The 16,380-nt window shown below is 42.7% G+C and overlaps 1 protein-coding gene across 8 annotated transcripts in view; it reads left to right on the top strand.

The window, feature by feature from the left end:
* The window catches only part of FOXP1 (forkhead box P1), a 598,636-nt gene that overhangs the window by 433,044 nt on the left and 149,212 nt on the right, over positions 1-16,380 (top strand). For all 8 annotated transcript variants that reach the window (XM_029241873.1, XM_029241878.1, XM_029241872.1 and 5 more), the window contains one exon: positions 15,853-15,951. In XM_029241873.1, the coding sequence (XP_029097706.1) occupies positions 15,853-15,951 (99 nt within the window). The remainder of the gene's footprint in view (positions 1-15,852; positions 15,952-16,380) is intronic.

Genomic DNA, 16,380 nt, shown 5'->3' with positions numbered 1-16,380 from the left:
CAGGGAAGCCCCAGTAGCTCTACTTTTATGTTGTATGTGAGAGAGTGTGTGTGTGTGTGTGTGTGTGTGTGTGTGTTAAACAGTGATGCCATTGGATAAATCTGTAGCTCTTACAGTTGTGTTAAAGGCTATATTCTGACTTTACATCGAAACATAAAGAGCTCAGTTAAAGGGAAATGTACCAGAGTTTCTGTGACCAGTGAGCAGCATGATTTGTTCGTGTCCAACTGTTGCTTCTCTCTTTGAATGTGTCAGGCAGGTGGTGTCCTGCAAAGAGACGACTTGTAGGTCTCCAAGACACCCTCAGAAACATCTTCACGTCTTTATTCTTATGTCGTGTATATAATGACCTGCAGGAGTGTTGGTTATCTCAGGTCAGGTCCTCCAGAGACCTAGGGAAAGGCCCAAATCTACATGAAACGTAGACTTTAAACAAGCAAACTAAACTTTAAGTTTTTTGCTTTCATTCTCTAGTGGGGTTTGCATCAGTGCATGGAGATTCTTTATACATAGCCAAGCACTGACCTATGCGTACATGCTCTCACAGGCACGTTTTTTAATAACTAAAGCACGATTTTGGTCAGGGGCTGCCTCATGTATACACACCCTGAACAAATGATGGGCGTGATCCTAGCACAGTGCCTCGCCCGGTCACATCAAGCCCTGTAAGTCACAGCTGAAAATCTGTTTCATTGCCTATACTGTCTTGGAATGTGGATAGGAAATATGCACACAGAGGGATTCCCTCTCCATTGACTATATAAGGGAACAATGCAGCCGACACTCAAACACAGCGCAGCCTCCATCAGGATTGCCCTGCATGTGTGTCCCTGGGAGGTGGCTTCGTCCTGGGGAGGACAACCATAGTAGCAGTAGCCTTTCCACCGCCTCTTTTTGTCATCTTGGGTGACTCTCCAAAAGGCCCTTGGGTTGGATCGTCACACTTTGTACCTATACACAGCCCTTTGTGCAAATCAAAGTGCCTGACTAATGCTAACTCGTTAATACTTGGAACATGCTTGGGACATAGGTAGGCTGTGATGATGATCTGGGAAAGTGTCCTGTTGTTAAAATAGTTTATAATTTCCGGGTGTGTCTGTACTTCATGGTCAGGCACGAGCTGGAAGGGGTATGATCTAGATGCCATGAGAAGCGTTTTTCCTGTGACATACTCAGCCCTGACCACAGGCAGTCTCATGAGAAAGTATTTTACCATGAAGAAACTGGACTGGAAAATGCATCTAGTGCGTGGAGTTGATGGAGATGCAAGGGAGGAGCCGGTGAAGAGATCATGCTTACTTTTAATCTCTTCAGTGTCGAAGTTAGGAGATTTTTTTTTTTTTTTTTTTTTTTTTTTTTAAGATACAGCCTGGGCTAAAATTTTGATTTTTGTTTTGTTTCACGTTAACTCAATATGATGTTGGCAATTTAACTTCCACAAAGATCAAGTTAGTTGGTTCTTTGCAGAGACCCTGCTCATTGGCAGTGCAAAGTGAGAAGTTACTCGTGGTTGTGGGCTTTGGGGCAAAAGAATCGAAACATTCTGTTAACCCTCAGTGTTACCATGTGATTCTTGAATTCTTGTGTGTCTTGCGCTCCTTCCTATGGTTACTACTTACAGAGTAAGAATTAGTCACATGCCATTTGCAGTTTTAAGTCTTATGTTAAAACCTTTTCCAGCAGTCTCTAGAATAGGGTGCAGGTAGAATTTAGGTTATTTGGTTCCCAGCACTGTTTGTTGGTTGGAAGCTGAACGTAGAAATTAGGTTTGAAAAGTCTCCGTTCAAAATGGGTTTTTAATTTCAAAAAGGGATTTTCAAAAGCGTGTAATTAATGATTCCAGTTTTGCTTCAGAAAAGTAGTTTATATAAGCATGCCCCCACTTGTTGCCAGGGTGTCATGCGTAGATGAGGATATTACACTTGACTTTTAATTTTTCTAATTCATTTATGTGTTTTTCATATCTTATAAAATGAGTAATCATTTTTAAGTGCTTTTTTTAAAATTGAAGTATAGCTGATTTACAATGTTGTGTTCGTTTCAGGTGTACAGCACAATCCTTTTTCAAATTCATCTCCATTATAGGTTATTTCGAGATATTGACTACAGTCCCCTGTGCTATACAGTAGGTCCTTGTTGTTTATCTGTTTTATATATAGTAATGTGTATCTGTTAATCCCAAACTCCGGATTTATCCCTCCCACCACTTCCCCTTTGGTAACCATAAGTCTGTTTTCTATGTCTGTGAGTCTGTTTCTGTTTTGTAAATAAGTTAATTGGTATCATTTTTAAAAATTCCACATTTAAGTGATATCATATGATATTTATCTTTATCTGACTTATTTCAGAATCACTTATTCATTGTGAGGCCCTAGGCTATGCACATTGTATGTATTAATTATGATATAGGGACTGTTATTTTCTCCCATTCTTACTGATGAAGAAATGGATGCAAGGAGAGGTTAAGTAACTTGTCCAAGGTCACACAGCTCGCAGGTGGTGGAGCTGGGGTTCAGATCCAGGCAGAATGACTGGTGGGCACTTCACCACCATGTATGCTGCTTCTGTAAAAATACATTAATATTTTATGAAGTAAGCCTCTCTTTCTTTGGAAGTGTTATGCTTCTCCTAAGGTCAGTAATTCCCCCAAATTCCCAGGGAATCCCTATTTCTTCATGCCTGGAGACTCAAGATCCCCCTTATGCTAAACTGCAGGGACCAGAAGCTCCAAAGATCGTTGTCACCCGACGAGCACAACTCTGTGAACACTGTTGTCCATCTGATGAACACAGTTTTGTTTTTAACCCGCCTTTTAAGAAAATGTTTCTAATTCCTTGACCAGAGTGATGAAATCTTCAGAAAGTTCACTGCCAAGTACCTTTGAGTGTGGCTTGGATTAAGTGATTATATTCTTCTAGACATCTCTAAATTCTTCTCTAAAGATCTGTCATGTCTAGCAAGTAGTTCTGGTTCCATGTGAATGCAGGAATTCCAAAGCCATGGATTTGCGGGTTAGTGGCCATTTTGGGTTGTGTCATTCTTGAAGTACAAGGGCAGGGATTCTAAGCCAGACTGTGTGACCTTTGGCATATTCGGTAAACTTTCTGTTTACGTAAAACAATTTAGAACCAAGCCAGATACGCAGTTGGCATTCAGTAAGTGGTGGCCGTCATTTCTTCGTCATGACCTGGCAGCTGTATCGTCAGTACCTTCATCTCCCCCAGGCTTGTCCTTTGGCTTCCAGCCAGCCACTCCCTCTGTATTATTCTACGAGTCAGGGCAAGGCATAGGTTAGGGTTTGGTGAGGGTCAGAAGGAACCATATTTGCTCAAGTGCCTTTGCCAGCGGAAGGATACAGGCCTCTCAGTTGCAAGTCATCTGTGTGACCGTGGGTAAATCACATCAGCCCTCTTGTCCTCAGTTTGCTTTTCATACGATGAATACTGTCTGCCTTAGATTCCTCTGGGCTCAATAGAGGATGCTGTGGTTTTCTCAGTGTCTCTCTAAAGAGGATAGCCAGTGGCTTGAGATCACTGGGGAAGAGGAATCTTTGTTTCCCACAAAATATATCTTCTTATGTATGGGGCAGTGTATTAAGTACTAGTTTCCATTAACTAAGTAGTTGTCGTGCACAGGTGCTAAGGATTAGGCATATCTCACATAATCTTTAGAATTTAACCTTTCTGTTCCTGTGTCTCCATCTGTGTTAGCTGGGTATAATGATGCCTCAAACGATTGTGAAAATTAGGTGAGATTGTGTGTCTATACTGTTTAGTACTTGTCAGGCAATAAACACAGAATTGCAACTTTTATTGTTATCTTCCTCATCCCCAGTGGCCAGGAACCAGAACAGTTTTAAGAATACATTTAATTGAAAATGCAAATCAAAGCCACAGTGAGATGTCACTTCACACCTATTAAAATGGCTCTTATCAAAACGACAAGAAATAACAAGTGTTGGTGCGGATATGGAGAACAGGGGACCCTTGTGCACTGCTGGAGAGAATGTAAATTGGTGCAGCCACTATGGAAAACAGTATGGAAGTTCCTCAGAAAATTAAAAATAGGAATATTATATGATCCAGCAGTTCCACTTCGGGGTGTATATCCAAAGGAAATGAAATCACTCTCTGGAAAAGATATCTGCACCCCCATGTTCATTGCAGCACTATGTACAGTAGCCAAGGTATGGAAAAAACCCAGAGTGTCCATCGATGGATGAATGAGTAAAGAAAATGTGATGTACATACGCGCGCGCGCACACACACACACACACAGAGGAATATTATTAACCCATAAAAAGAAGGAAATCCTGCCATTTTTAGCAACACAGGTAGACCTTAAGAACATTCTGCTAAGTAAAATAAGTCAGACAGAGAAAGACAAATACCATATAAACTCACTTGTATGTGGAATCTAACATGATCAAACTCATAAAAACAAAGAACAGATGGGTGGTTGCCAGAGGTGGGGAATTGGGGAAGTGGGTGAATCTTGTCAAAAGCTACAAAGATCAGTAAGTTTTGGGGATGTCATGTACAGCACGGTGGCTTAAGTTAATAACACTGTATTGCGTATTTGAAAGCTGCTAAGAGAGTAGATCTTAAAAGTTCTCATCACAAGAAAAAATTGAACCTGCGTGAGGTGATGGATGTTAGCTGAACTTGTTGTGCTAATCATTTCTATATACATGTAATCATATATATATGTAATCGTTTATATATATATGATCATGCTGCACACTTAGAACTATTAGAGTGTTACATGTTAATTACATCTCAATAAAAGTGAGGGGGGAAAAGCATTCAGAGCAAAAAAATTTCATACAGTTACTTAACACCCACCCCCCCACCACTCAAACAAGAAGCAAGCAACTATAGTAGAATGTGAGAATCTACAGTGGATTGAAAAAACAGGGGCCAGAAATCCTGCTGGACCTGAAAGCCATGTCTGGTGGGTGGAAAGAGACAGGTCGAACTTAGACAAAGGTGGAGCAGAGACACAGGTGTCCCGGTGTGTGAACTGTAGCTGGACTTCAGTTAAACTGTGAGAAGAAATCTGTGCTCTCTCAGCTCAGCCTCTCCTTTGTTTGTTTGCTTTATGAAACGCTCTTCTTGCAAAGGTCCGACCTTGGCTCAGTTGAACCATGGAACAGGGGACTTGTCCCTACTGGGACGTGAAGAAAGGATCAAAATCAGGGGATGATGGTGACAGCATCAGTATCCCCAGAGAAGATGGATGAATCTGGATAGATAATTATGAGGGAGATTCAGAGATAGCTGGGCTGGTTCATTTCTTCCTGTCTGCCTGCTTGGGGATTGCCATCACAGCAATAGAAACACAGGATGTTACAGGGGTTCGCAAGCAGCCCTGGTCCCTTGGGCCCCAAGGGAAGGACTCTGCTGCTTGAAGGAACTGGATTGAGTTTTTAGGAAGAGGTAGAATTTATTACCTTTCAAAGATATCGTTTATTTTTTAACTTTATTGACATAGGTTTTCATAAAGAAATGGTATCTATATTAAGGTGTACAACTTGATGTTTTCATGTACATATATATATATATATATACATTGTGAAAAGATCACCACAGTCAAACTCAATAACTCATCCATCACCTCTACATAGTGACCCTTTTGTGTGTATGGTGAGAAGATTGAAGCTGTATCCTCTTAGAAAATTTCTAGCGTACAATACAGTATTATTAAGTGTAGTCACCATGCTGTACATTAGATCCCCAGAACTTATTCATCTCTCACAGCAGAAGGTTTGTGCCCTTTGGCCAATATCTCCCCATTTCCCCTCCCCCCAGCCCCTGGCAACCACCATTCTACTCTCTGCTTCTTTGAATTCAACTCTTTTAGATTCCATGTGTGTAAGTCAGGTCATGCAGTATTTGTCTGGGAAGGGTAGTGTTTAAATGGAGAAGATACTTGGATGCCATGTAAATGTGGGCAGAGAACATGAAGAAGGGAATTACAGATGTGACTGTGACTCCAAGAGTCCTGGGAATAGGAAGATCTGGTTGGAAAAAAAAAGCAAGTCTTTAGTGTGGGCGAAGAGGACAGATGAGTTAGGAAGTGTGGTACCGTGACGAGGCCCTTCCCTTCATCCTGAAGGCATTGGGACGCACGTTCATTCATGCATTTTTGGCTCTGTAGGACTGCGTGTCCCTTTGCCAGAACTACCCTTGGCCATATTTGGTCTAATCACTGACCTTGGTAGAATGTGAGTATCACGTTTTCAGGAGACAACGTTTGTTTTTGTATTTCTGTCCTAACCACTCACTAGACTTGTGACCTTGGGCAAGTCACCAAACCTCACCATCTTAGTTTTTCCACTTTAAATTGATAATCATAAACCCTTCCCCTGCTTCCCTTAGAAATGTTTGGGAACGAAGAATAAAAGAAAAAGTATAAAGCAACTAACTGGCATAATGCCTGGCACATAGTAAGCAATTCAATACGTTGTTTTTATTTTAGTATTCTAAATGCGGGGAGTTATGACCCTCCACTTGCCCCTGTGTTTCTAGATGTGCCTCATTTCTTAAGTTCTCATACAGGTATATTCTTCGCTGTTTGCAATAACTGCCTTGCGAAGTGTAAATTACTGGAAAATATTTGGATTTTTTTTTCTATCTAGACTAACTTTGGCCAAGAGTGAGTAGTTCCAAACTTTAGATTCTTAGTCATATTTGGGTCTCCCCCTCTTCTCTTTTCTATTTCTTTCTTTTGTCTTTTATCTCAGCTGGACTTGGTTCTCACTCTTGCTTCTTTGCCCAAAATTCAGCGAAGGAAAGGAAGGTAATTTGTGAAGTGAAGCCTTCTAAGGGTTTATTTCCTGTTAGGGCATCTCGAGCCCTGTTAGGGCTTGTATTACAAGAAGAAAAGCGGATACAGCATCATTTGGCTGAGCAGAAACTTAAGTACAGTGTTACGAGTAGAATCACAGAAAATTCTTCTTTATTTTGAGCATGATTCCAGCCCGATTCTTTGGCAGCTTTCAAAGCCTCCCTGGAAGGTATGAAAAGATAAGAATCTGGATTATTCATAATGAGAGTTACCGGGCTGCACCCTCATAAAAGGCAATTGCAGAAAACGGCAGGTTAATACAGTGAGTTAACAGATCCCTTGGAATCATTTAGTCTCGCATTTGACCCCCCCACCCCCGTTTTCTACTTTGGGAACTTGGAGGAGGACTGGGCCAGTTTACTTATTCACTTTTGGATACAGTCTGGTCCTTCCTGAACAAGCGGAAGCGGGTTTGATGCAGCATCCTGCTGAACGTTTTAGATACTGTCTAATAAAGCCGACTTCTGTTTTACTAGATGGCAGTGCTGATCTTGCCTCCAGTCATGGTACCCCAGGCTGAGGGCTTGTCAACTCTCATGAGCTAGAGAGGCTCAGGCCTGGGCAGTGCTTGAATGGAATCCTTCCAAACACAACTCAGGTACCGGAGGCTCGGTGGTGGTGATTCAGCGTCTGGCACTGGGTCCCGCCAGGAGCAGCCAGCCGGGGCCTCAACAAGGTGCTTGGGGGGCCCTATGTTAATAGGTGTTTGGAGTAGGAGCGTGATGGTGGGGCTTTTCTTTCCTCCTCTTACAAGAGACTTCAAACAGACTTTCTGCCTGTTTGTAGCCATTGCACTTATTTCAGCTGATTTTGCAAGAGGATCACAGATACCCTTTTCCTCTTGGCTTGTGAAAGTTCCTAACTTTGACCTTCTTTGGCAGGAGGCATCTTCTGGCGCCTTACAAATGAAAAAGGTTATTCATAACTGCAAGTGAATATAGGGTTTGCGGACCCTTTTTCTGCTTCCCAGCTTTCCTTTGGGGGTGGGGCTTATAGCACAATGCCTCCTCCTGTCTACAGCCTTCAGGTATTATTTCTGTGTCCAAGTCTCCTGTAGTAGGTGCATGAGATGGTGTTTGAACCCTGCAGCACTAATGCTGGTGAATCATGGCATGGTGCAAGAACACGGTTGCATAACTCTGTTCTCCTTCATCCCAGCTCTTCTAAAAATAAAAAATAAAAAAATTAAATGTTTAAAAAAGAAGGAAATGGCATTTGCCATCTTTTCTCCCAAGCAAATATGCTCTAATGGATTGCCTACACACACACACACACACACACACACACACACACACACACACACTCACTCACTCACACACACTCCCAACCTACCTGTACTCATGTCTTTGCACTATTTGTTAGATTTTAAAGCAAAGAATATATGACTATTAAACGTCATAGCATCCTCTGTGTAGCTTAAGGAACATGAAATCTTGTCAGTAAAGATTTGGGAAACGTGGCATTGGAAGTACATCTAGAGGATGGAGGTTCAAGCTGGTGTGGGACAGTAAAGAAATTGCAGTGGTCCCGGTTGGGGAGGGAACGCTGGGTGGTGGCCTCATCTTTCTCCACCCGCACAGGTGGAGGTGACACTGCTCACGGCCCTGTCTTCTTCTTCAATTAGGACAGCGACGACGATAGGGAACTTTGACTTTTCCGTTTCCTGTCCCTTTTGCTTTTAACTTGAGCACGTAGTTTTGGAGAGTCGTAGGAGTGAGATGGTCTCTGCTCCAGTTTTTCACCACGTCTGTCCAGCTGTTGTCTCATAAACTCACTTGCAGAGGCTGTGCAACATTTGGAGAAAGCCATGCCCTCTCTATATATCGGCTGGAATGCCCTCAAAGTGTAGGACACTTTACAGAGCTGTCAGAACTCTTGAGGATGGGTGATGCTCCGTAGAACCTTTCTCTTCTGGGTCACTGATTCAAATCCGCTGTCCCAGATGATCTAAGGCATTGCTGTCGGCCCCGCCTACTTTTGGGGGGTGGAGTCAAGTGAATCAACTACCAATGAATGCTCAGAGTCTACACCCTTATTTGCAGTATCACAGATTAGACCAAACAGTGACTGGTGCAAAGAGACAATTAAAGGCTCTCTGATGATTTTTTGTTGGTTGTTGTTGCCCTCTGTGTATTAAAGTTCTGATAAAGTATGTTTTTGTTTGTTGTTTACTTATGTCACCAGTAACATGACTTGAGGGTCTGCTATAGTGCTATCTTTCATTGGGTATCTAATATTTACACAATCGTTAGAATTGGAATCTTTCCTTGGGCATCTAATATTTTCATATTCATAATCACTGAAATCCCGCTGTGAGATTAGCTCACTTTTCCATTCTCCTGTGATAACCAAGTGCTCTAGTTGTAAATTATATACATATACACATATATATGTATGTGTGTGTGTGTATATATACGTATATATTTTTGTTTGTTTGCATTCTTTTTTCTTTTTTTTTTTTTTGCGGTATGCGGGCCTCTTACTGTTGTGGCTTCTCCCGTTGCGGAGCACAGGCTCCGGACACGCAGGCTCAGTGGCCATGGCTCACGGGCCCAGCCGCTCCGCGGCATACAGGATCTTCCCGGACCAGGACACGAACCTGTGTCCCCTGCATCGGCAGGGGGACTCTCAACCACTGCGCCACCAGGGAAGCCCTTTTTTTGCATTCTTGTTGGAGAATTCACTGCCTTGGAATGTTGTTGGTTCTGTGCAAATGCTTCTAGTTCTGTCAGCCACCATCATTTCTTTTCTTAAGGTAACCCACAAACCTGCTTTTCATCCTGCACTGGAATGCTTACCGTGTCCAAAGCAAGGGGGTGATGGAGTTTCCCTGCATACTTATTTCTGGGTCTTGCTCCAGAGCAGTTGTCAGATTGGGTTCCATGAGGAGCACTCGTGTTTAGATGGTAGCTAGTTGCTGGAGTTGAACCAAGATAGCAAATTAGCGTAGGGGGAAAAGGTGCCCTGGAGGGACTTGAGGTGTCTGTAGAGGTTGAGAAATAGAGGAGAGAACATGTCTTCTTTCCTACTAAGCTTCCCATGCAGCTTTTTATTGCTGGCTTTTCCTTCCACCCTCATCTACACAGTGACTGTTGATTAGCCTGTGAAATTATCTGAGAAACAGGTTTGATCTTGCGGGGTGCGGAGAGTCTAGGAAAAGAAACTAGAGGAAGGGTGGCTGACTCAGAGCTGCCTTTGAAGCTGGAAATGGGACAGCTTCTCGGGGCAGACAGGAAGTCAGCAGCCCTTCTCCACTGGCCAATAGGGAACGTTGAAAACCTCGCACTAGAATGAGATGCACTCTGAACTGCTATAAATGACCTGTGGGAAGAAGAAACATGCGTTCAGCATTCGCAAGTAGTTTGAAATGGTTTCAGATAGAGGAGTACGTGGATGTATTTTGTGTTCCTGTCCCAGTTCCTTCTTAGAAAATCAAAAATGAGTTTGAGCCTTAAGAATAGCTAATTAGTAACATCCTTGCATCTTAGCTCCACTAAAATTATTCTGGCCAAATGATTGAAAGCTCTGTTTATATAAAATTGTGTCCGGTGGAATCTTATGAGAATCTCAGAATTACAGATAGCAGCCTAAGACAAGCTGGCAAACTTTTCTTGTAAAGGGCAAGATAGGAAATATTTTAGGCATTTCAGTCTCTGTCACAAGCACTTAACTCTGCTTTGTGGCCTAAAAGCAGCCAGGTGGTATGGAAGCAAATGAAGGTGACTGTGTTCCAATAAAACTTTATTTGTGGATGCTGAAACTTACATTCCATGCAATTTTCATGTCACAAAGTATTTTTTTGTTGTTCTCCCAACTGTTTAAATAAGTAGCAACCATTCTTATCTCATGGGCTGGACAAAAACAGGTGATGGGCTGGATTTGGTCCCTGGGCTAAAGTTTGCTGACCCTTGACCTAAAATGCTGCAGTGCCTCATATTTTTTGAAGACCTCCATGTATCAGTACTGACCTCAGGTACTGATCTCATCACCAAGTGTGTTATGTAAAAAAAAATTGTCTGTTTTCTCCTACCGGGTTGCTTTCTGTTTGTGTGCATGTTTACTCAAACCATATTTTATGTAAACACATTGGTGTTTCTTAAAATATGGTAAACGTGTTTTTTGAACATTGGCTACCTTGATCAACAATGCTAAACATAGCATACCTCATAGGATGCCTCACCCCCCAAATATAAGCACCTGCCGTGAACTTGAGATGTAAATAGCTCGAAAGTTACAAACATGCTGATGTAAAATGTAATTTGTAAATAACAGATGGCACGTATTTACAAGGAATGGGAGGCACTGCTGAGAATGAAGTCATCTGGAACCAAAAGAATGGAAGATGTGTCAAAACTGTCCAGGTCCCCAGTCACCATGAAACTAACTAGCATGCTGCCAAACTAGCGACCCAGCGCCCGTCCCCCTGACCTTCTGAGTGCCCAGCTCGGGCTGGGGTCTGTGGCGTGCTGACCACAAGGAGACTTCAGCCCCTGGGGCAGATCGGGGCATAGATAGCAGCCAGGGCAGAGAGGGAGGCAGTGTATGCCTTGGCTCCTGTTAGCTCACAGGGCCATTGATTTCGTCTGCTGAAGGACAATGAATGGGATTGTGTGCAACTGAGCCGTAAGTGCCTGGTTTTATCACTCGCCTTCACGCTGACATCTTCGAACTGCATCTTTACTGTAACTCCAGCCTAGCAGTCAAGTACAGCACCGCGTTATCCAGGGCCAGGCAATTGTCACATCTGTTCTAAAGGAAGTGTTGACTCAACCCAGCCCAGGAAACCACCACCAAGAGTAAAAGGTCTCCAGAGATTGGATGGAACCTTTTAAGTTATTTACACAAGCAGTTGGCCTGGAACTTGAGTCACAGTAGATCCTTGCTTCTTACAAGGGAAATTCTTTTATTTATTCATATTCTCTCCCCCTCCCTCCCCCTCCCTCCCCCTTTCTCTTCCTCTCCCTCTCTCTTTCTCTCTCTGTCTCTCTCTCACACACACACACACACACACACACACTATCTACTTGAATCTTATTATTCTATAGCTGCTAAAGGATCTACTTGCATCTTCAAACAGGATATCTTAAGGGACCTTGCTCCAATCACGATTGAGAAACTGTTATAAAAATAAGAGAGGTCTGTCCTCACTCCTTAGTCGTGTTGGGACACACCCCTGAGGTTCAGGCAGTGGAATCGGAGATGAAAGACATGAACCTGGCTTTTATGATTTTGATGCATGGAACAGGTAAAAATGGCTATCAAGTCAGCATGTAGAGGTAACAAAGTGGACCTAGGTCCCTGGTGCGGTTCCCAAAGGGGATCCCATCAGTCATTACAAATTTTTTACTGACCAGCAGTGAATATGACGATAAGCATGTTTGACTCACATGAGGGGTGGGATAGGGAGGGTCAGAGGGAGACGCAAGAGGGCGGAGATATGGGGATATATGTATATGTATAGCTGATGCACTTTGTTATAAAGCAGAAACTAACACACCACTGTAAAGCAATTGTACTCTAATAAAGATGTTTTTTAAAAAAAAAAGGGATTTGTATTTTAACGTCATATACATAGTGTTGTGCGCTAAGGGTCTGTTTCTCTTCTTTTTTTGTGGCGATTTAAAATCTAGTTTACAGTGATTTAAATATCATGGGAATCAGAAAAGCAAATGCCCTTTAGTGATTGATTTCACAGCACTTTATAAGTTCTAATAAATGAGGTTTTAAAATTCTGGCTGAGACCTTAGTTGATTTTTCGGAAGGCGGGGAAGTGTTAGCATGGACCAACTTTGTTCTCATACGCATGATTAGGCCAGGGAATTATTATGGAATAATTCATAACAATTCACATCAAGATGAATAATTCTTTTTAAATATATATTTTTTAAAGATTTATTTATTTATTTGGCTGTGCCAGGTCTTAGTTGCGACGCGCCAAACTCTTAGTTGCAGCACGCAGGATCTATCTAGTTCCCTGACCAGGGATCGAACCCGCGTCCCCTGCGTTGGGAGCGCGGAGTCTTATCCACTGCGCCGAGGGAAGTCCCCCGAGATGAATATATTCTTTGCACTAGGGTTGTCTCTCCATCCCAAATATTTGAAGTTATTTTACCTGTTTGCATTCATTTTGAGGGTGAAATTTGGAGGCCAGTTTATACATCTTCATCACCTGTTCTCTCTTCAATAGTTTGACTAAAATTTCCCTTGTGCTCATACAAGTTCCTAAAGCTTTTCTGCCCTGTGCTTCTACCTTTAATTATCTTCTTTGGTGTGGCTTTGTCTGAAATGCTGTGAAAGGGCTGGATTTTGTTACACGATTATGTAATTTGATTTCCCCCGTGTTGGGTCTGAAAAAGATGTTACACACGTAAATGACTTTTTTTCCTTCAACCCAGCAGAAAAATTGCAAGGATTCCAGTAGCTAATTTTGAAATGTATAGAGCCAGCTTAGTAAACATTTGTTGCAAACTTAAATTTGAGTCCTCTACTTTATTTTGCTGAAGTGTGTTTGTGAGAACTTGCTCATGGAAGAATAGGTTTGTGTGTATGTACACTTTTTTAAAGGACACTTATTAGTATGTCTTTTGCTTAAATGAGGAGCTCACTGTATAGATTCTCTGAGACTTGAGTACCTGAAAGTTGAGTCCCTGTTCTCCAGGTATTTGGTGAAACGTGGTAAATTGTTTCAACAAAGATTTGTGACTCTGCGGAGATGCCGCTACTCTGATCTCCTTTGCTTGCTCTGTTTTGGTCTTGAATGCACCTAACTTTTCTCCTCTTCCCCACCGTATCTTTCTCCGCATGATCTTTTCATTGTCATCTACAGACCTTCTGTCTGCCTTTCCAGCCAGCAGCCAGACCCTTCTTGGCTGATCAGTCTATGACTCTGGGATCTCTGAAGGTAGCGCTTAAAATATATCACAGTTCCCTTTCCTACATTAAAAAGCCATAAAACCTTCATGGAAAATAGCTAAGAGGACGTATACAGTAGGAGGAGAGGCTCTTTGCTCCTGCAGGCACCTTGCAACGGGACTATTTTTCTTATATGATATAAATGAAATCTTCACTCTGCCCACTTTTACACCTACGCATGTACTGAGCGTCTCCAAGGAGACAAGGAAACCCGGAGTCCAGTGATGGTGGTGAATCCTCCTCGGAGACAGCAGGCTGGAGTCTCAGGCAACTCTCCCAGGCGTCTTGGCTTCCAGATGCCCCTCTCAGACAGCCTCTCTTCTCAAGGCTCTTGCAGGCAGGCTTTCTCGAACACGCCTCTCCCTTCCCAGATGAAATAGCCTGTCCGTTCCATCTGAAGGGCTGGTCGTGGTGAGTTCAGTAGACAGAAGGCTACTGAAGGGATAAGAAGGGTGGGTGCAGTAGGGAGGTGAGATCGGAGGGGTCCATCTTTCCCAAGATCTTTTCTTGGTCACCCGTTTCTTTATCTGTGCGTATGTTTCATTTCCTCCCTCTGGACCTCTTAGGCACGAAGCCACCACGCAACCTTACATAGCGTCTTAAACATATTCTTTGTGACAACGGTACAGTCATGAGCTCGGTTTAGTTAGATTGTCCTTTGAGGAGAAGTAGTCCTCTTGCTGATTCAACATTTTTAGACATCTTTTCGTGAACAGTAGCCCCCTTGACCACTCTCATTGCCCTTCCCCTGAGTTTGCTGCATGGGAAACCCCGTACCATCTTGCCTTTCCCCACTGCACCGTGTCACTCTAACTTTTCCTAGAACTATAAACACTGTTTTCTTCTGTAAATGACATCTGTTCCTCTTTGAGGAACACACTACCATCATTAGCCCATTTTTCACACTTTCTAAGATTATAGTGTCAGGTCTTTTCGATACTTTGACCCCGTCTCTGTGTGAATCTTCTTTCAGGCACAAATAATGAGTTATCATGTAGCAATGATTATTGATGTGATCCCCAGTAAATCTTGTTTTGTCTCTAAACTCCAGGCGCATCATTTAATGAGCCTTCTCAACATCTTGTCCATATGTACATTTTTGGTTCTCAGCTGAATTGATTCAAATAATCTAACTTCTCGTGTGATTTTCTAGCACAATGTCTGCAGATTTCAGTGTTCCGTTGCCAATCCTGCTGTCCTCTTTGGAAAGGTGGGGCTAGCAGTTATTCCTGTTAAGTCCTTTGTCCCTGAATGACTGCATGAGGATTTATTGATGACATACTTTTTTATTTGAGCTTTCAAAAAAGATTGGTCAGTCATTGGTCAGTGTTCTGCCTTTGGAGGAGTCTCGTTTTCTCCTTTGGTTTTATCTCCAGTCGATAGCACCTCCCCAGTTTCTAGCTTTAAATAAAAACCAGCCCATGGTGTAAGCTCAGAAGGACCCATGTGTGTTTGACACAGTCAGTTTTATTCACAAGCGTGTAAGGTACCCTTTGAGTGGACTTAGGGGTCACATTGGCCAAGATTTTTTCTTACGTAGTCCATCAAGGTCACCCTGTTTTGATCTCCCTTCACAAATAACTTCACCCACAGTGTGGTCCACCACTTAGCTTTTCCTCTTTATTTGGACTCAGATGAGCTGAAAGTGTTACTTTCAACTCGAGTTGCCTAGCTCCCACGAGAAGAATTGGAGGAGTATGAAGGTACCTTTGGAAGGAGCCCTTCATTGTCTCCGAAGTTTCTGGCTTTGCCCAGGTTCCTCCTGGCCTCTCTCTGCCCTCCTTCCTCAAAGTCCCAATCATTCATACTGCCTTTCATGTCAGATCTATGGTAGGAATCGAGTGTCTGCTCAGATGGACTGCTAGGCCTGAGGAAGTGTGGATGGAATTGGCGCACCCTAAGAAAATGTAAACACATTCTGGAAAGTTTTCCAACTTAGACTGGTGGGAAGTTTGGTTTGCTGTTTCTTTTGCCCGGAAATGGAAAAGTCAAGATCTCATCCTCATGTGTCCTTCCTAGAATACTTTTTTGCGAAGGAGGCCCTGAACCTGTGTAGTAACACAAACGTTTTCCTTCCATTTTTCCTTCCAGGCACTTCAAGTGGCAAGACAGCTTCTTCTCCAGCAGCAACAGCAGCAAGTTAGTGGATTAAAGTCTCCCAAGAGGAATGACAAACAACCAGCCCTTCAGGTAGCAAGTCTTTTTTTTTTCTTTTTTCTTCTTTTTTTTCCTTTAAGTTGATGATACACTTTGGGACAGCCGATAAGCCATTCAAAAGTGGATTGTGTTGAGAATTGCAAATCCCGTAAGGAAATCTTCTGCAAAAAAAGTTCATTTTTTTGTTTAACACTAGAACATGACATTTGGGGGGAAAATGTCTCTTCAACCAACATTTGTGTTGTTGGGAGTAAACAAATCTAATGAGACAATTTACTCGGAGGCTGAGGAGTTGTTGGCATGGGTTGCTTATTAGGCAGTGTGGCTTACCAATGAGGAAAAGTCCATAGTACTCACATGTGTCACTCATTCTCTTGTGATCTGTCTGGAAATGGGACACGCGCGCGCGCACGCGCACACACACACACACACACACACACACACACACACACACACACACAC

Source organism: Monodon monoceros, unplaced genomic scaffold, assembly GCF_005190385.1.
Source record: "Monodon monoceros isolate NGI ecotype Baffin Bay Population unplaced genomic scaffold, NGI_Narwhal_1 Super_Scaffold_3, whole genome shotgun sequence".
In the NCBI taxonomy this organism is placed as follows: Eukaryota; Metazoa; Chordata; class Mammalia; order Artiodactyla; family Monodontidae; genus Monodon; species Monodon monoceros.
This window is presented reverse-complemented; position numbering and strand designations above follow the sequence as displayed.